Source organism: Chrysochloris asiatica, unplaced genomic scaffold (genome assembly GCF_000296735.1).
Source record: "Chrysochloris asiatica unplaced genomic scaffold, ChrAsi1.0 scaffold00128, whole genome shotgun sequence".
Lineage (NCBI taxonomy): Eukaryota > Metazoa > Chordata > Mammalia > Afrosoricida > Chrysochloridae > Chrysochloris > Chrysochloris asiatica.
In genome coordinates this window covers 9,604,994-9,621,180 of record NW_006408646.1, presented here as the reverse complement: position 1 = coordinate 9,621,180, position 16,187 = coordinate 9,604,994, and the positions used below count along the sequence as shown (strand labels likewise).

Below are 16,187 nucleotides of genomic sequence, written 5' to 3'. Positions count from 1 at the left end.
AAAAAAGGGCATTCTTTTGTGGAAAATGGATTAGAAATAAATTTTTAAAGCAAAGAAGTAATGTTCAAAGATACTAATATTCTAGGTGACAATCGATTTTTGCTTCATGATACTGTTTAAGTAAAAAACCGTCACCAAGGTATTATGCAATTGCCACAGTAGAGTGAGACATCACACACCACCCAGCTGATCAGCAGAATTGGTATCTCTTCTTACATATAGATCAAAGACATTGGGCTAACTGTGACTAAACACAGGTTTGTTTTATGTTTTTTAATCTATGGAAACGTGTTGAATTCTAGGGAGAATGTATTCCTTTGCTGTTTTTCTAGATAGTATAAGCAACTTTTGTTTGCTCTAATGCTCAGCGGGACATTCAGCCCAAAGAAAAGCCCTGTCTCTTAAGCCAGTGCAAGCAAGGGTGCAGGCATGGGACACTTAGGAATCAGGTTCAGCTTTCAGATCAGCCAGCTCAATGATACAAACACTCAACATTGACTACCTAACTTTCAGTCTCCAAATCTTAGGCAGGTGTCTTCTTTCCTTGTGAATCTACAACGTGTTTTTTTGTCCAGTGGTCATGGGTTATGGCTATTTTGCCCCAGCTCAGTGAACTCCCCTCTGAACCTCTCCTCAGATGAGGTGGCATGCGTTGTACCTTCTGAGTGTATGAAATACTGTGGCACTGAAGTCGGCTGCACTAACTATGCCTACCCAATGCTGGTGCTGAACCTGATGCCTGATGGTAAGAAACTGTGCTGGGACGATCTTGAAAGCCTATTCTTGTTGGGTCAGTAGGATGTGGGGTGGTAAATCCTTGATCATTCTCACTTCTATTACCAATTCAATGGATCAGACATTTCTTGAGCACCTTCTAGACTTCCAGCCCTACACTGGGCCCTAGGAATAGAGACATGGGTACAACACAGTTCTGGCTAGGGAAAAAAATCCATAATCCTTTGGATTCAAGACTGTCCTACAGTCCAGTTAGAAACATGGTCTCTTATTTGACCATTAAAAAGTGTCATAGCCATAAACTTATAAAATCCTAAATTTAGGCTTACTATTTATCTTACTTTCTTAGGGCCAATCTATTTGATTTATAACGACTTATTGAGTGCCTTGGAGTCGCTGAATGGCACAAACAGTTAAGTGCTGGACTGATTAAGCTAAAGGTTGGTGGTTGAAATCCACCCAGAGGTGCTTCAGAAGAAAGGCCTTGCAATCTACTTCTGAAAGATCACAACCATTTAAAACCCTATGAAACGCAGTTCTATTCTGACATATGGGGTTGCCATGAGTTGGAATTGATTCTATGGACAAGTGGGGTTTTTGTGTAGAGTTTTGTTTTGTTTTGTTATATTGAGTTCCAATCTGAATTAGGTATTGCCCTGATTCCTGGAAGCATCAGAGAAGCAGACGAAAAAATTAACTATGCTCTTGGAGTTCATATTCTACTTTGTAAGAGGGAAAAGTAATCGCACATATTAAATGCATAAATTAAAAAGGATGTTTTTGTTATGTGCTGTAGAGTCATTTCCAACTCATAGCGACCCTGTATAAGTTTTCCAAGGAGCAGCTGGTGGGTTTGAACCACTGACCTGTGGTTAGCAGTCCAGTGATTACCCTATAGCACAACACAAAGTTAGAAGGTGATCATTTTCTACAAGGAGCATAAGCAGATCAGTGTATGGGACTTGGGAGTAACTGATGATCTTGTACCACTGGCCCAATGAATGTTGGCTAACATGTCTGTGACCTTTCTCCTACCGACACACATGAACATTTTCAGGAAGAAGAGAGCATGACCTACAAGTGACATCACCACATACACTCCATTCCACACTTAGTCCTAGGAGGTTTAGCGGCATTACTAATAGGCAAAAGAAACTGAAGGAGGAAGTTGCCTTCATGTCTCAAAACCCTTAACTTTGCCCCACCAAAGGCATCTTCAGCAGACCAGCTCTTAGGATTCTTTCTCTCCAGTTATTTCAAGTCCTCAAGAGACCAAGAGTTCCTCCCCAAAGAAAGGTGGTGCTGCACTGTTTCCTCTCTTCCAAAACCAGGTTCCAACAGATGATCTCTAATTATATGAGTATATCTAGAACAAAAAATCCTATAATGGGTTATTCTCAGATCATCAGGAAATATATAGGCAGCATCACAGGTTGCTATACATTCATAGGCACATCAGTTAGTAAAAGTTCCAGATGACACATTTATCTTTGAATGACTTTGGACAAGGCCCTTGTAGACCATGGCATCCAGCCCCTAACCAGTGCTTGCACCCTCTTCTGGCCCCAGGACTGCGTGGTCTGATGATGTCAGTCATGTTGGCCTCTCTTATGAGCTCCCTGACCTCCATCTTCAACAGCGCCAGCACCCTCTTCACCATGGACCTCTACACCAAGATGCGGAAGCAGGCATCAGAGAAAGAGCTCCTTATAGCTGGACGGTGAGAGAACGCTAGTTTCCATCTGAAGTTTATCTGGAAAAGTACAAATGTTGAAGTGAACTAGAGCCCCCTCGTGTTTGGATCCAGTGAAACTCATAGAGAATCCTACAGTGGGAGGAAGTACATTGTTGTTGTTTGTTGTCATTATGTTGCAGGTCAAATCAACTGCAGATCAAACTATTTTGTTCCATAGGATTTTCATTGGTTGATTTTCAGAAGGCTAACTTCTAGGTCTTTCATCCTAGTAAATACATTAATTTTTATTTTATGTCTTCCCAGATAACAAACATATCTTTAAATGACATTGTTTCTTTTTCAGACTTTGAAATGTTTCTGATTGTCTCTTACATCTTCCTTTCCTCTCAGCCCCACATCCCATGACATCTTCATAATAATTGTTTTCATGGAATTTAGAATTTCTGATTCTTAGAGATCAATGCATTGTCTCCCAAAGTTTCTATATGTATCACATGAAAGAGGAAATAGATTCTCATCCACGCTTTACCACAGAGAAATTTATGAAATGCATCCATTTAGAATTGAGGCAGGTTAGAAAGGGATTGGAGTCCTGTGTGGCACTATGAGTTAGTGCGCTGGACTACAGGGTCAGTTTGGACTGCAAGGTCAGCAGTTCAAATTCACCAGCCACTCCTTGGAAACCCTATACAGGGTCGCTATGAGTGAGAACCAACTCGATGGCACTTAACGACAACAACAACAGAAAGGGATAGACTCAGAGAAGGGGTAATTTTAAAGAAATTGCTATTGCTTTATGTCAATACAGGGTACCTGAAAAACTTGGAGGCCCTAAAGGCATAAGAGTGGAATGGGATAAACAAAAAGGATGAATCACATATTATTTTCCCCTACATAATTTTCATATACACAACATTTCTTTTTCTGGAGTCCTGTTGTGGTGCTGTAAGATAAGCACTGGATGGTTAACTGCAAGATCAGCAGTTCAAACCAACCAGCCACTCCTAGGAAATCCTATACAGGGTTGCTATGAGTCAAACTTACTTAACAGCAGTTTAACAATAACAAATATGTTTATATGGTATGTTGTAAAATGTTTTTAAAATTAAAGTATAATAAGGGAGGCAGAGGAAGACACTAGGAGGAATGCAAGAGTAAAAAGGCAACAGAGGTAAATACTATTATATACACCATCCTGCAATAACAGGGAACTATAAGTGGATGCATGAATTGATACTCAGGCTCAAGAGTAGGATTATACCCATAAATATATATATAGGTTTCAAAAGGATATTTCTACATGTGCATTTACCTTTGCTACAAAAATATCTATGATTGTGGTGGAACATTCAGAAGACAAAGTTATGAAAACTTATTAGACATCACCAAATTCTTAAGGGAATGAGTCACTGGGACTGGGACCTCAGGACCGCGGATGGTCTCGGGGACACCAAGGTCAACTGGCATAACATAACCCACAAAGACAATGTTCTACATCCTACTTTGGTGAATAGCAAGTGGGGTCTTAAAAGCTTGCGTGCAATTGTCTAAGGTACAATTATTGATCTTTCCCATCTGGAGAAAAGAAGAGTGAAGAAAATTGAAGATGCATGGAAACAAACAGTCTAATGGACTAATGGACCATGCAGACATCAGTCACCATAACTCTGAGATCAGAAGAACTAGATGGTGCCCAGCTACCACTACCAACTCCTCTGGAAGGGATATATTATAAGGTTCTGGATAGAGTGGGAGGACAATGTGCAACAAAACTCAAAATCATGAAATAAAAATTTTAAAAACCCAGGCTTACTGATCTGAGAGAGGGACTGGTGAAACCTCTGAGCCTGTGGCCTTTCATCAACCTTCAGGTCTTGAACTGAAGTCATCCCCATTGTTTAATTTGTAGCCAAACAGCAGACAGTTTTATTAGAGGGTTACAATAGCACTAGAAAGGTGTGCGCTCTTTAGAATGATCAACTATTTGAGATCAAAAGGGCAGCATTCACTCAAGGACACAGTTCAAAAGGGTTAAGAAAGAAGGAGAAATGAAAATGGGAAACACAGAGCGAAAGTAGATAAGTGTTGTTACCTTGTTGTTATTGTGTAGTACCCTATGTACAATTGAAAGAAACACTGCCCAGTCCACCACCAACCTCACATTTGTTGCTACACTTGAGAGCCCATTGCTGCTGCCATTCTACCAATGCATCTTGTTGGAGGTCTTCCTCTTTTTTGCTAATCCTTCACTTTACCAAGCATGACATCCTTCTCCAGGGACTGGTCCCTCCTAATAATGTGTCCAAAGTATGAGAAACTAAGTCTCACCATCCTGGCTTCTAAGGAGTATTCCAGCTGTACTTCTTCTAAAACAAATTTGTTTGATCTTTTGGCAGTCCGTGGCTCTTATAATATTCTTCTGCAACACCATAACCCAAATGCATCAATTCCTCTATACACTTCCTAATTCGTTGTCCAACTGTCATATGTATATGAGGCTACTGAAAACTCCATGGCTTGGGTCAGGCACACTTTAGCCCTCAAAATGACATCTTTGCTCTATGGGATATCAATCAATGACATGAAACAATTCACACATTTTCTATTTTAAAATGTATATGAATTGTTGAATAGAAAACTGATTTATCTATAATTCTTTAATTCATAATAAAAAGTTACTTGTTTTCATTGAAGTATAACACACATACAGAAAGCATGTAAAGCACAAATAATCTATCACAAAGTGAGACCTATGTAACCATACATCAGGTCAAGATGTGGAGATTACCAGCACTCAAAAGCTCCTTGTTGCTGCTGTTACGTGCCATCAAGTTGGTTCCAACTCATAGCGACACTTTCAGGATTACCAAGGAGTGGCTAGGTGTTTTAACCTTGCAGTTCAAACTGATCTGTGGTTTAGTGCTTTATCCTACAGCACCACACCAGGCCTTCAAAAACCTCTTGGGCCTCTTTTTACAAATCTAATCACTGTGACTTCTAACACTATAATTTAGTCTTTTTCAGGTATGGATTACATTTAAAGAGAATTCCATATGCATTCCCTGCTGTCTTCTTTTGCTCATGCTGTGTTGGTGATATTCAGTCATGCAGGTTGTGTGTAACTGTAGTCCATTGACATTCTTGCTGTGTGGATTCCATTATAGATATATATTACAATGAATCTACTCTGCCGTTGATGGATATTTTGTAGTTTGGGGCTATTACAAATAATGCTGCCTTGAGAATTTTTGTCTGTCTTGGTGCACATGAGTACTATCATGAATTGGACTGTGTTTCCTAAAAATATATATCAACTAGGCTGGGCCATGATTCTGTGGTTTGACAGTTAAATAATAATACAATTTGGCAGTTGTGTAATGATGTAATCATCCCCCATGATCATAATGCGATCTGATATTATCAGTCAATAATTTGTAGGGAGATTAGGGTGGGACACAATTTTCTTACTCAAGTAATATCCCCAATGTGATGTAAGGGGAGTTTCCCTAGGATGTGTTCTGAATCACCTTTTATCTTAGACAAAAGGAGAGAAAAGCAAGCAGAGAAGAAGGTACATCAGTACCACCACTTTCCCAAGTATGATCTCCTCCAGGGGCTGATTCCTCCTGATAACATGTCTGAAGTATAAGAGACAAAGTCTTGCCATCCTGGCTTCTAAGGAGCATTCTGGTTGTACTTCTTCCAACACAGATTTGTTTGTTCTTCTGGAAGTCCATGATACTTTTAATATTCTTCTCCAACACCAAAATTCAAATGCATTGATTCTTATACAGTAGTATCTTATTCATTGTCTACTTCCACATAAAGCGATTGAAAATACTATAGCTTGAGTCAGACAGACCTTAGTCCTCAAACTAATCTCTTTGCTTTTAACAGTCCATGTTATTTATTGAATTCTTACACATCCAGACATTCTGCTAAAATTTTTCATGGTTTATCACATTTCATTTACATGAAGGTTATGGAAGTTTTGTAATGCTTAAATGATTATGCTACAATCTCCTATTTGTTGTTCTATGTATGTAGTCAGCATCTCTGTGTCCAGTAGGCCCAAAGGATGATGGACTTTTTATAGACAGTCTAACCAATTATATAGAAGCACTGGTGGCACAGTAAGCTCTGAACTGTTCACCACAAGGTCAGCAGTTCAAACACACCAGCCACTCTTGGGGAGAAAGATGAGAGTTTCAGCTCCTGTGAAGATTTAGAGCATCAGAAACTGTACAGAATCTCAATGAGTTGGAATTGACTCCTCAGCAGCTAATAACAACAATCAATTATACAGTATAGCTTGTGAAAGCTGGGGCTTGTATAAATCAGAAACCTGCCAGAGAAAAAAACTCAAATATGTACCACTAATAGAGTAATGGAAAAGTCGTAAGACTACATCCTGTCAAAAGTGGAAAACTTGTTAGACCCAGAAAAACAAGGCAGTCTCGTTGAGTTCCGGCTCCCACAGATTTTGCTGTATTTGTTCACTCAGCAAACACAGAATACTGTGGAGTTTAAACATGTGAACAAGTCATGCTTCATGGGCTTCAAGAACCTCTAATATATTTTTACTAACTTACCAAAATATTGACCAATTCTTTTAACTTGCAAGAGCACCGGAGTATTAAAATGCAACTTTTAGCATTTCTTGCCAAATCATTCAACATTCTAGGACAGAAGCTGTTTTAATTCTAGTCTATGAAAACTGACTTACTTTTCCTGCATGGAAAAATAGACACAAATGTCTTTTGTTGTTGTTGTTGTTGTTGTTCCATCAAGTTGACTCTGACTCATAGTGACCCTGTGTAGAGTTTCTGAGGAGCACCCGAGGAGTTTGAACCACCAGCCTTGCAGTTCAAATTGACATTGCAGTCCAGTGCTTATCCTATAATGCCACACAAGGACTCCCAACTTTCTTTATTATACAAATAATTTTTTGCTAATAGAAATAATGAACTCTGGTTTGACATTGTAGGATAAGCACTGGACTGATAATAAACCCACAACTGTTCTCAGAAACCCCATAAAGATCGATATGAGTCAGAACCAACTTGATGGTACACAGCAGCAAAAGAAATAATGTGGTGTTTATTTCCAATTGATATATGAGGGGACCTCAAAAAGTTCATGGAAAAATCCCCATATCTTTTCATTCCATTTTTCCATGAACTCTTTGAAGCCCTTGTGTATCATGTACATTGCATTAGGGAGTGACCAATTTCTGACATTTGAACTGTTTTATCAATGGATGTCTAATTGCATAGCTAAAGATAATATGGATAATTATAGACAAGGAACTGCTTTATTGGCATTCTGCTAACTGATTATCAGTAAGCGTGGCATGGGTTCATGTAAAGTCAAGGACTTGACACTGTTTGGGAAACCCCATGAATGGCTACAAAAATGAAGGCAAGAACAAAATCATGATGAACATACTGACAAGGCTTTTGCTTAATATTTAACTCATTTTTCCTCACAGGTTATTTATCATCCTATTAATTGTCATCAGCATTTTGTGGGTCCCATTTGTACAGATATCTCAAAATGGGCAACTGTTCCATTATATAGAATCCATTTCTAGCTACCTTGGGCCTCCAATTGCAGCTGTTTTCCTTCTTGCCATCTTCTGTAAAAGAGTCAATGAACAGGTAAGTGGAAATTGGGGGACATTTTTTCTGCAGAAATGAGAAAAAAAAATGTTTCCTTAGGATAGTATAATGCATCCTTTTCACCCTATTTGTACACCTCAATTCTAATTTCTATATTGCTTTTAGCCAGCCACAATTCCTGATTCTCTCTAAAGTGTGTAGCAATATTGCATACCCACAATTTAGTGTTGCTATTCCCATGAAGTACTATGTACATATATGACACAGTGATGGACAGCATATGTTTGAGAGTCAGATTTCCAGGGTTCAATCCTGGCTCTGCTATCTTAATAGCACTGTGAACTTCAGCAAATCACTTGTTTCTCTGTGTCTGTTTCTTCATCTGTAAAGTGAAAATAATAACACCTATTTTATGGGCTTGTTATTAGGATTATTTCAGATAAAATATATAACGTACTTAGAAAGATACCTACCACAATAATAAGGGTTCAAAACATATTCATACTTCAATGGCTGGATGATCAGAACTCAACTAGAAGAAGAAAGAAAAGGGAAAAAAGAGTAATCTGATACAATTTAATCAACCTGCTACACCTATGGATTCAGTAGCTCAAAAGAGGGAACAAATCTTTACAGCGAGGATCATTCCCACCCCCTCCATACACAGAGTAGACAAGGATGGGCAACTTGGACATTAGCTACCCAAAATGAGGGTGCTACAAAGGCAAAAAGTGACTGGCTTATAAACTTTCAAGAGGTAGCCTCAATCTGGAGGACATGGAGCTAGGTAGAATCTCCACTGAGTAGCATCCAATCTGTCTAGGCGGAGCTGATGAAAGGAGATGTAGATAGGTCTCTTGTGGTACAATAGTGAATAATTGTTATCAGGACTGCTTGTAAGGGATGGAAATGTAAAGGTAGACATTTTGTAGCAAAAGGAGGGGAGTGGTTGACTTTGCAGTCTAGGAGTGGAGGTCCCTGGGACCAGCAAGGGAAAAAAGTGGAGTATGGGACCCTACCCAGAGAAACAGTGATGCCAGAGGTGGAGGCAGAGATGATGACATGGAGAGATGGAGCAGCTGGGGACTCTAGACCCAGAGAGGGAGAGGGGCTGTGTGCTGATTATCGAGGGGCAGGCTTGCAGGATATACCCTTTGGCTGCTTGATGATGCATGGAGGGATTTGTAATCATGGCAATGAAACGATGTACAATAGGATGAATATAAAGCTAGTGTTCTCCCATGTAAACTATCACATAATTCACAATAAAACATTTAAAAAGTAAATATTTAATTGTAGGGAAAAAAACATATTCATTACATGTGTACCTAAGCACATATATACTTGTTTGATTATTAGAGATCATTATGAAGTTCCCAGGTGGCATAAATAGTTAAGCATATACCCAGTGTCACCTTGGAAGACAGGTTTAATGATCTGCTTTCAAAAGGGCACAGCCTTGAAAACCTTATGGGGTACAGTTCTATTTTAAAACACATGGGGTCACAATGAATCAGAACTAACAGCAATAGCATAGACCATGTGCATTTAATCTCTTCATTGCTCCTAAAGGTTAGCTTTGTTGTTGCTGTTAAGTGCCATCGAGTTAGGTCTGACTCATAGCAACCCTGCATAGGGTTTCCAAGAAGTGGCTGAAAAGTTTGAACCACTAACCTTGAAGATAGCAGTCCAGTACTTATCGTACAGAGCCACATCAAGACTCTGATGCTTGCTTTATTTTATAATTTTCATATGAGGAACAGGATCAAAGGAGTAATGTCTCCGTGCCTCACACAGTTACTTAAAATTAGTGAATGGAGTCATTGTGATTGAAGTTCAGGTCTTGCTATGTAAAATGCTCATATTTTCACCACTATGCAATGTTGCTTCCCTTAAACAATACTGAGCAGTGTAAGAGAGGACACAAGTTCTCAGAGAAATAAATGCTTTTAATTGCCAAAAGCTTAATGGGACCTGGTGTGGCACTGTGGGTTAATGCACTGGACTGCAAAGTCAGTTTGAACCACAAGATTGGTGGTTCAAGCTCACCAGATGCTCCTCAGAAACCCCATACAGGGTCATTATAGGTTGGAACGGGCTCAGCACTTAAAAACAACAACAATATCAATGTACCACCCTGATTACACCCAATCATCTGATCTCAGAAGCTAAGCAGGGTCAGGTCTGTATATATTTGAATTGGAGACTGCCTGGAAATATTGGGTGCTGTAGGCTTATGAAGTCCTAGTGTGTCACTGTTGGATCAGCACTGGACTGCTAGCCACAAGGTTGGCAGTTCAAACCCACCAGCCACTCTTTAGAAATGCTATACAGGGTCACTATGAGTCTAAAACAACAACATCAATTTTATAAAATGTGTAACCTAAGTCTAAGTTTTGTTTTATCATATAAATAGCTCATAAGTTCTTAAAATCTGTATGTAAAAGTCAAGGAAATTTTCATCTTCAGTCAACATAGACAGCAGTGTTCTGGTTTTGGAGAATCAACACAGCAATGATATTTCAGGACCACGGAGAGCACTTCATGAACCTGTTGTTTTAACTTTCCCTGTTTGTACTAGCTGTTTATTGATCCTTCAGTGAACAAAGCACGCAGGGTGAAAATTATGAGTAGCAATAATGAGCTTCTCATATTTCCTAATCAATTGGATTATATTCTTGTTTCTTTTGCAGGGGGCTTTCTGGGGCCTAATCACTGGACTCGTGATTGGCCTTATTCGTATGATCTCAGAGTTTGCCTATGGAACGGGGAGTTGCTTGGCTGCCAGTAACTGTCCCAAGATTATTTGTGGAGTGCACTATCTTTACTTTGCTATCATCCTCTTTTTTGTGACCATTCTAATTGTCCTGGGAATCTCCCTGATAACCAAGCCCATTCCTGATGTACATGTGAGTAAGGAGTAATGGATTTATGCTCATTTTTAAAGACGGATTCTTTGCCTCCTAAAACTGCAATCAAAGTCTAAGATCATTGGAATAATAGCACTAGAGAACAGTAGAGTTAAAGAGAACCAAAGAGAATAACATCTAATCATTAAATCAACAGCAATACACACCTAGTATGTGCAAGGCACCAATAAATTAAAAAATATGTTAACAAATGGGCATCATCCTCAATGCAGTTGGTAGATAATTTATACCATTATATAGGTAAAATGAAGAAGAGCATAATTAGTGTCACCTACAACACTGGGCAAGACTTCATCACAAAGCTGTCATTCTGGGATGGACCTGTTTGGGGCAGTAGGATTTCACATACAATGTTAACTCTGCCACAGAGATGAAAAAGCATATGGTGCCAGTGACCATAAAAATGCAAAACAGAACAGTGAGATGTGCTTTCCAAATTAAGATAAGCAAAGAAGTTTCATTTTTAGTTTTCAGTGTTGGGAGGGTGTGGAGAAATGCCCAATCCTGTTGGTGGGTGTATGAATTTGTATCATTTGTAAGAAAGTGATTTGGCAGTCAGTATTTCTATTCTAAAATCCTCATACTCTATGAGTCAACGGTCTGCCTTGTAGGAGTCTGTGATGTAGAAATTCTTGTACAGGAGGAATGTGTATGTACACATGGACTTTCTAAGTTTCTTTTTTCTAGCAAGAAAGGAAATGGTGATAACCCAATTTCCACCATGAAATAAATAGATACATAAATACATTGAATATTTTTGCAGTTGTTCAAAAGCATGCAGGAACTCTATTCATGGCTTTGAAAAATGCCCATGCTATAATTAAGTACAAGAAAACACTTGAAGAATAATGCAATCAGGTATAATACAGTAAAACCTATAAAATCTGGAACCTATGTAAGGCAGAAACCTGCCAGAGAAGCAAAACTCAAATATTTTCCACTAATATAGAGTTATAGCAAAGTAGCAAGACTACATCTTGTTAAAGGCAAAACCACGAAAAATAAGGCATTCCCATCAAGTTCTGGCTCTTACTGATTTCACTGTATCCTTTTTATATATATGTTGGCAAGTCTATGTGTTTGTCTATGCAAAGAAGAAATCTTAAGGCTTACATACCTAAGCGTGTGGAGAAGATAACAGTGGGTAAAGTACTGTTGTTGTTGCTAAGTGCCATTGAGTTGGTTATTACTCATAGCAACCCTGTCTAGGGTTTCCAAGACTGTAAATCTTTGCAGGAGCAGAAAGCCTCCTCTCCCAAGCAACAGCTGGTGGACTTGAACTGACCTTGTTGTTTGCAGTCCAGTGTTTTTCCTATGGAGCCACTGTGTACTTATGCACTGTGGCTCTGTAGGTTAATGCACTGAACTGCAAAATCAGTTTGAACTTCAAGGTTGGTGGTTCAAGCTCACCAGCCACTCCTCAGAAACCCTATACAGGGTCACTATTGGTCGGAACCAATTTGATGTCACTTAACAACAACAATAACAACAGAGGTAACAAAGCCAGTGAAGCATATAAACATACATGAGAAATTTACTTCAACAAAATGGCATATGCAATAATGAGAGTTGACTGGTAAGTTTGAACCACCGACCTTGCAGTTGAAATTGACCCTGCAGTCCAGCTCTTCAACCCACAGCACCACACAAGGACTCTCTAGAGAACACAAACTAATACAGGCAAAGTTTTATCCTTTCACCCTACTAATTTCATCTGCATGCTGAACAAATCATCTACAAAGCTGGACTCTACAAAGAACACATCATCAAGATGGGAAGAAAAATAAATAATAAACTATAATATGTCGATGGGGTCCTGGTATGGCACTGTAAGCACTGGACTGCAAACCACAAAGTTAGTGGTTCAAACCCACTAGCCACTCCTTGGAAACTCTATAGAGAGTTGCTATGAGTCAGAACCAACTCGATGGAACCTAACAACAAAAAGTGGAGAAAAGATTGAGGTTATCAAAGACTTTCATTTCGCTTAGATCCATAACCAATACTCATGGAAGCAGCAGTCAAGAAATCAAACAATGTATTGCATTAAGCAAATATGCTGCAAAAGACCTCTTTAAAGTGTTAAAGAACAAAGATGTCACTTTGAGAACTAAGGGTACACCTTACCCAAGTCACGCTTATCCAATATGCATGTAAATGACCTCATATGCTTATAAAAGTTGGGCAATGAATAAGGAAGACTATAGAAGAATGATGCATTTCAATTACGGTGTTGGAAAAAAGTATTGAGATCACCATAGACTTCCAGAAGAACAAACAAATCTGTCTTGGAAGCAGTACAGCCAAAATGCTTCTTAGACATGAGAGTGAAGAGTGGTGAGAATAGCAGTGGTTAAGAGTCAGGCTGCTAATCTCACAGTCAGTAGAAATTGCCAGTGGTTCTTCAGGGGAAAGATGAGACTTTCTGCTCATGTATAGGTTTACAGCCTCAGAAACCCTATACAGGGTCACTATGAGTTGGAACCGACTCCACGGCATGTAAACACCACCACCACCAGAAGAATTTTTTTTTTTTAAAGAAATCATTAAAAGTGTTTTGGTAAGTCGGTGTGACAGAAAATCTTTTCTTTGTGGCCTATATGTTCCTTTGCTGTTTGATTTTTTGAAATCATACAATAAACCAAAGTACCCTTACCTGACTGTATTTCCCCATCACTAATGAACTTGTATATGATCTCTGTCAGCTCTACCGCCTATGCTGGGCTCTGCGAAACAGTAAGGAGGAACGAATTGATTTAGATGCAGAAGAGCAAAGACAGGAAGAAGCCGATGATGATGTTGAAGAAGGTAAACTCTGGTTTACATTTGGCTTTCATACAAGAACTCTGTGTACCTGGCTTGGTTGGGTGTTCCTAATTGACACAAATTTAGCTTCTGAAAAAGTTTGCTTTATATGGACTCAATCGATTCATCTGTGTGCCCACTCATCACATAACTGGAATTATGCATCATAATTCCTACCGAACTGACAATCAATTCCAAACTCACATAGTAGGTGTTCAAGAAATCATTTTTGATTGATTGTGACTAAACATTTAATCCCTCCTCCTCCTTAAACCTTATTTCTCACTATTCTCCACAATGTATCCTTCATTTGGTGACAGGTTTCCTCACTTCCTCACATTATAAAACTTATGACTTAATAGGATATTTCTACCTCTCCTGCAAGAAAAAGGAGCTCTGGCATCATAGTGGGTTTCAAGTCAGGTTACTAACCTCAAGGTCAGCAGTTTGAAACTACCAGCCATTCCACAGGGAAAAGATGAGGCTTTCTGCTCCCAAAAAGATTTAGCTCCTCACAAACCCTATTCAGGGTCACTATCAGTTTGAACTGGCTTGACAGAACACAGTAACAACTCCAAAAGAAAAAAAAAAAATCTATTCTTTAAAACTTAGTTCTAATTTCCTTCATTAAATTATTTCAGCAGTTACTCCATGGCACTGTCTTTACCTAATATTTTTAAACCACAATGGTGAGCCCATCAAGATTTGTTGCCTGAACTACACACTAATTGTCTGGTTTGGGTTCATCGGGTTGAAGAAGGGTCAATGCTTTTGATTCATTTTGGGTTTTTACATGTATATCAAGTAAAACTAGCCTATAATTTTTCTTAGTCTCATAGAATAAATTTGGGATTTTCTCCATTTTTCCATTTTATGGAAACATTTTAACAAGTTTAGAATGATATCTCCTCTGGAATTTTGGTATTTTGACAACAATACCATTAGCCTCTGGTGTGTGTATGTGAGTGAAAGAGGAAGAGAAAGGGGGGCTTTAAACCACTGGGCAATTTTGATTTAATGACTATAGAATTCTAGAGGCAGTAGAGATAGAAAAGGCTAAGTAGATCTTATGCCAATAAATTTGAAAACATGTACCAAATGACCAAAATTCTTACAAAATCTAACTTTCCAAAATGGATGCATAAAGAAATGTAAACCTTTAATAGTCATTCAATTTTCAGCTAACTTTCCTTACTATTTATTTCTAAATTTTATGTTACTTTCATTGTGAATTTTCATAGACATTTGAGTTTAAAGATTTTTTTTAAAAATTCCAATGCTGCAACAAATTGCTTTGTGCATAAGTCTTTTCATAGTTTAGACAGTCTATCTTTAGAATTGATTTTGAAAAATTGAATTTGGGGCCAAAAGATCAATTTCTAATCATTTTATTGCCAAATCCTCCTCAGTGGGAGTTGAAGCATGCTTTCCTAGCAAAAATCGGCAAGGAGTGCCAGTTTCTGTTCTAATTCTAACGTAATATATTGCAAAAGTTTGGAATTGCCACCACTGATAGATAAGAATGATACCTCAGTATTGCTTCAATTCCACTTTCACCTTGTTGAGTGAACCGTATATTTTTTTTTTCTTTGAACCGTATATTAATTTCTTTAACCTGTTTATATGGGGTTGTTAGTAGTCTGTTCATCCCAGTTTTTGAACACTTGTTCTATATTATAGATATCAAACTTTGTGATATAAGATGCAAATGGTTTTCGTAGTCGGTTACTTATGTTTTTACTTTGTTTTGTGAACTCTATGCCATGTGCAATTTTCCTGTATGTATATAACCAAATTTATCTGTATTTTCTCAAGAGTCCTTCTAACCCTTAAAAGTGGCTGTGATCACTCTTTATAGTAATAGGTACTACACTCACCAAGAACACCAGGGTCAGCTGAAAAACAAGCGCTGCTACCCACATTGTGTGATAATAGGTTTATCTCTTCTTGCATCAGATAATCCTGAAAAACCTCGAGGATGTTTCAAGAGGGCTTATGACTTATTCTGCGGTTTGCAGAAGAAAGGCCCCAAGTTGACCAAAGAGGAGGAAGAAGCTCTCAAGAAGAAGCTGACAGACACATCTGAGAAGCCTTTGTGGAGGACTGTAGTGAACATCAATGCCATCCTTCTCCTGGCAGTGGCAGTCTTTTTCTATGGCTTCTTTGCCTAAGCTTGTATCTGAGACACTTGTTGATGTTGTTATGTGCCGTGCAGTCGGTTCCGACTCATAGCGACCCTGTACAGGGTTTCCGAGGCTTTAAATCTTTACAGGAGCAGAATGCCTCATCTTTCTCCCGTGGAACAGCTGGTAGTTTTGAACAGTTTCCAACTGCTGACCTTGTGGTTCACAGCCCGATTCATAACCACTATGCTACCAGAGTTCAGAGAATATTTATTAA

General features: G+C 38.7%; 1 protein-coding gene across 1 annotated transcript in view; it reads left to right on the top strand.

The window, feature by feature from the left end:
- LOC102822219 (low affinity sodium-glucose cotransporter-like) overlaps nt 1–15,958 on the top strand; it is an 83,063-nt gene extending 67,105 nt beyond the window's left edge. Inside the window, exons 9-14 of the mRNA XM_006869291.1 lie at nt 514–745; nt 2,305–2,455; nt 7,923–8,091; nt 10,746–10,961; nt 13,688–13,790; nt 15,744–15,958. Coding sequence (XP_006869353.1) covers nt 514–745; nt 2,305–2,455; nt 7,923–8,091; nt 10,746–10,961; nt 13,688–13,790; nt 15,744–15,958 — 1,086 coding nt within the window. The remainder of the gene's footprint in view (nt 1–513; nt 746–2,304; nt 2,456–7,922; nt 8,092–10,745; nt 10,962–13,687; nt 13,791–15,743) is intronic.
- The last annotated feature ends 229 nt before the right edge of the window (nt 15,959–16,187 follow it).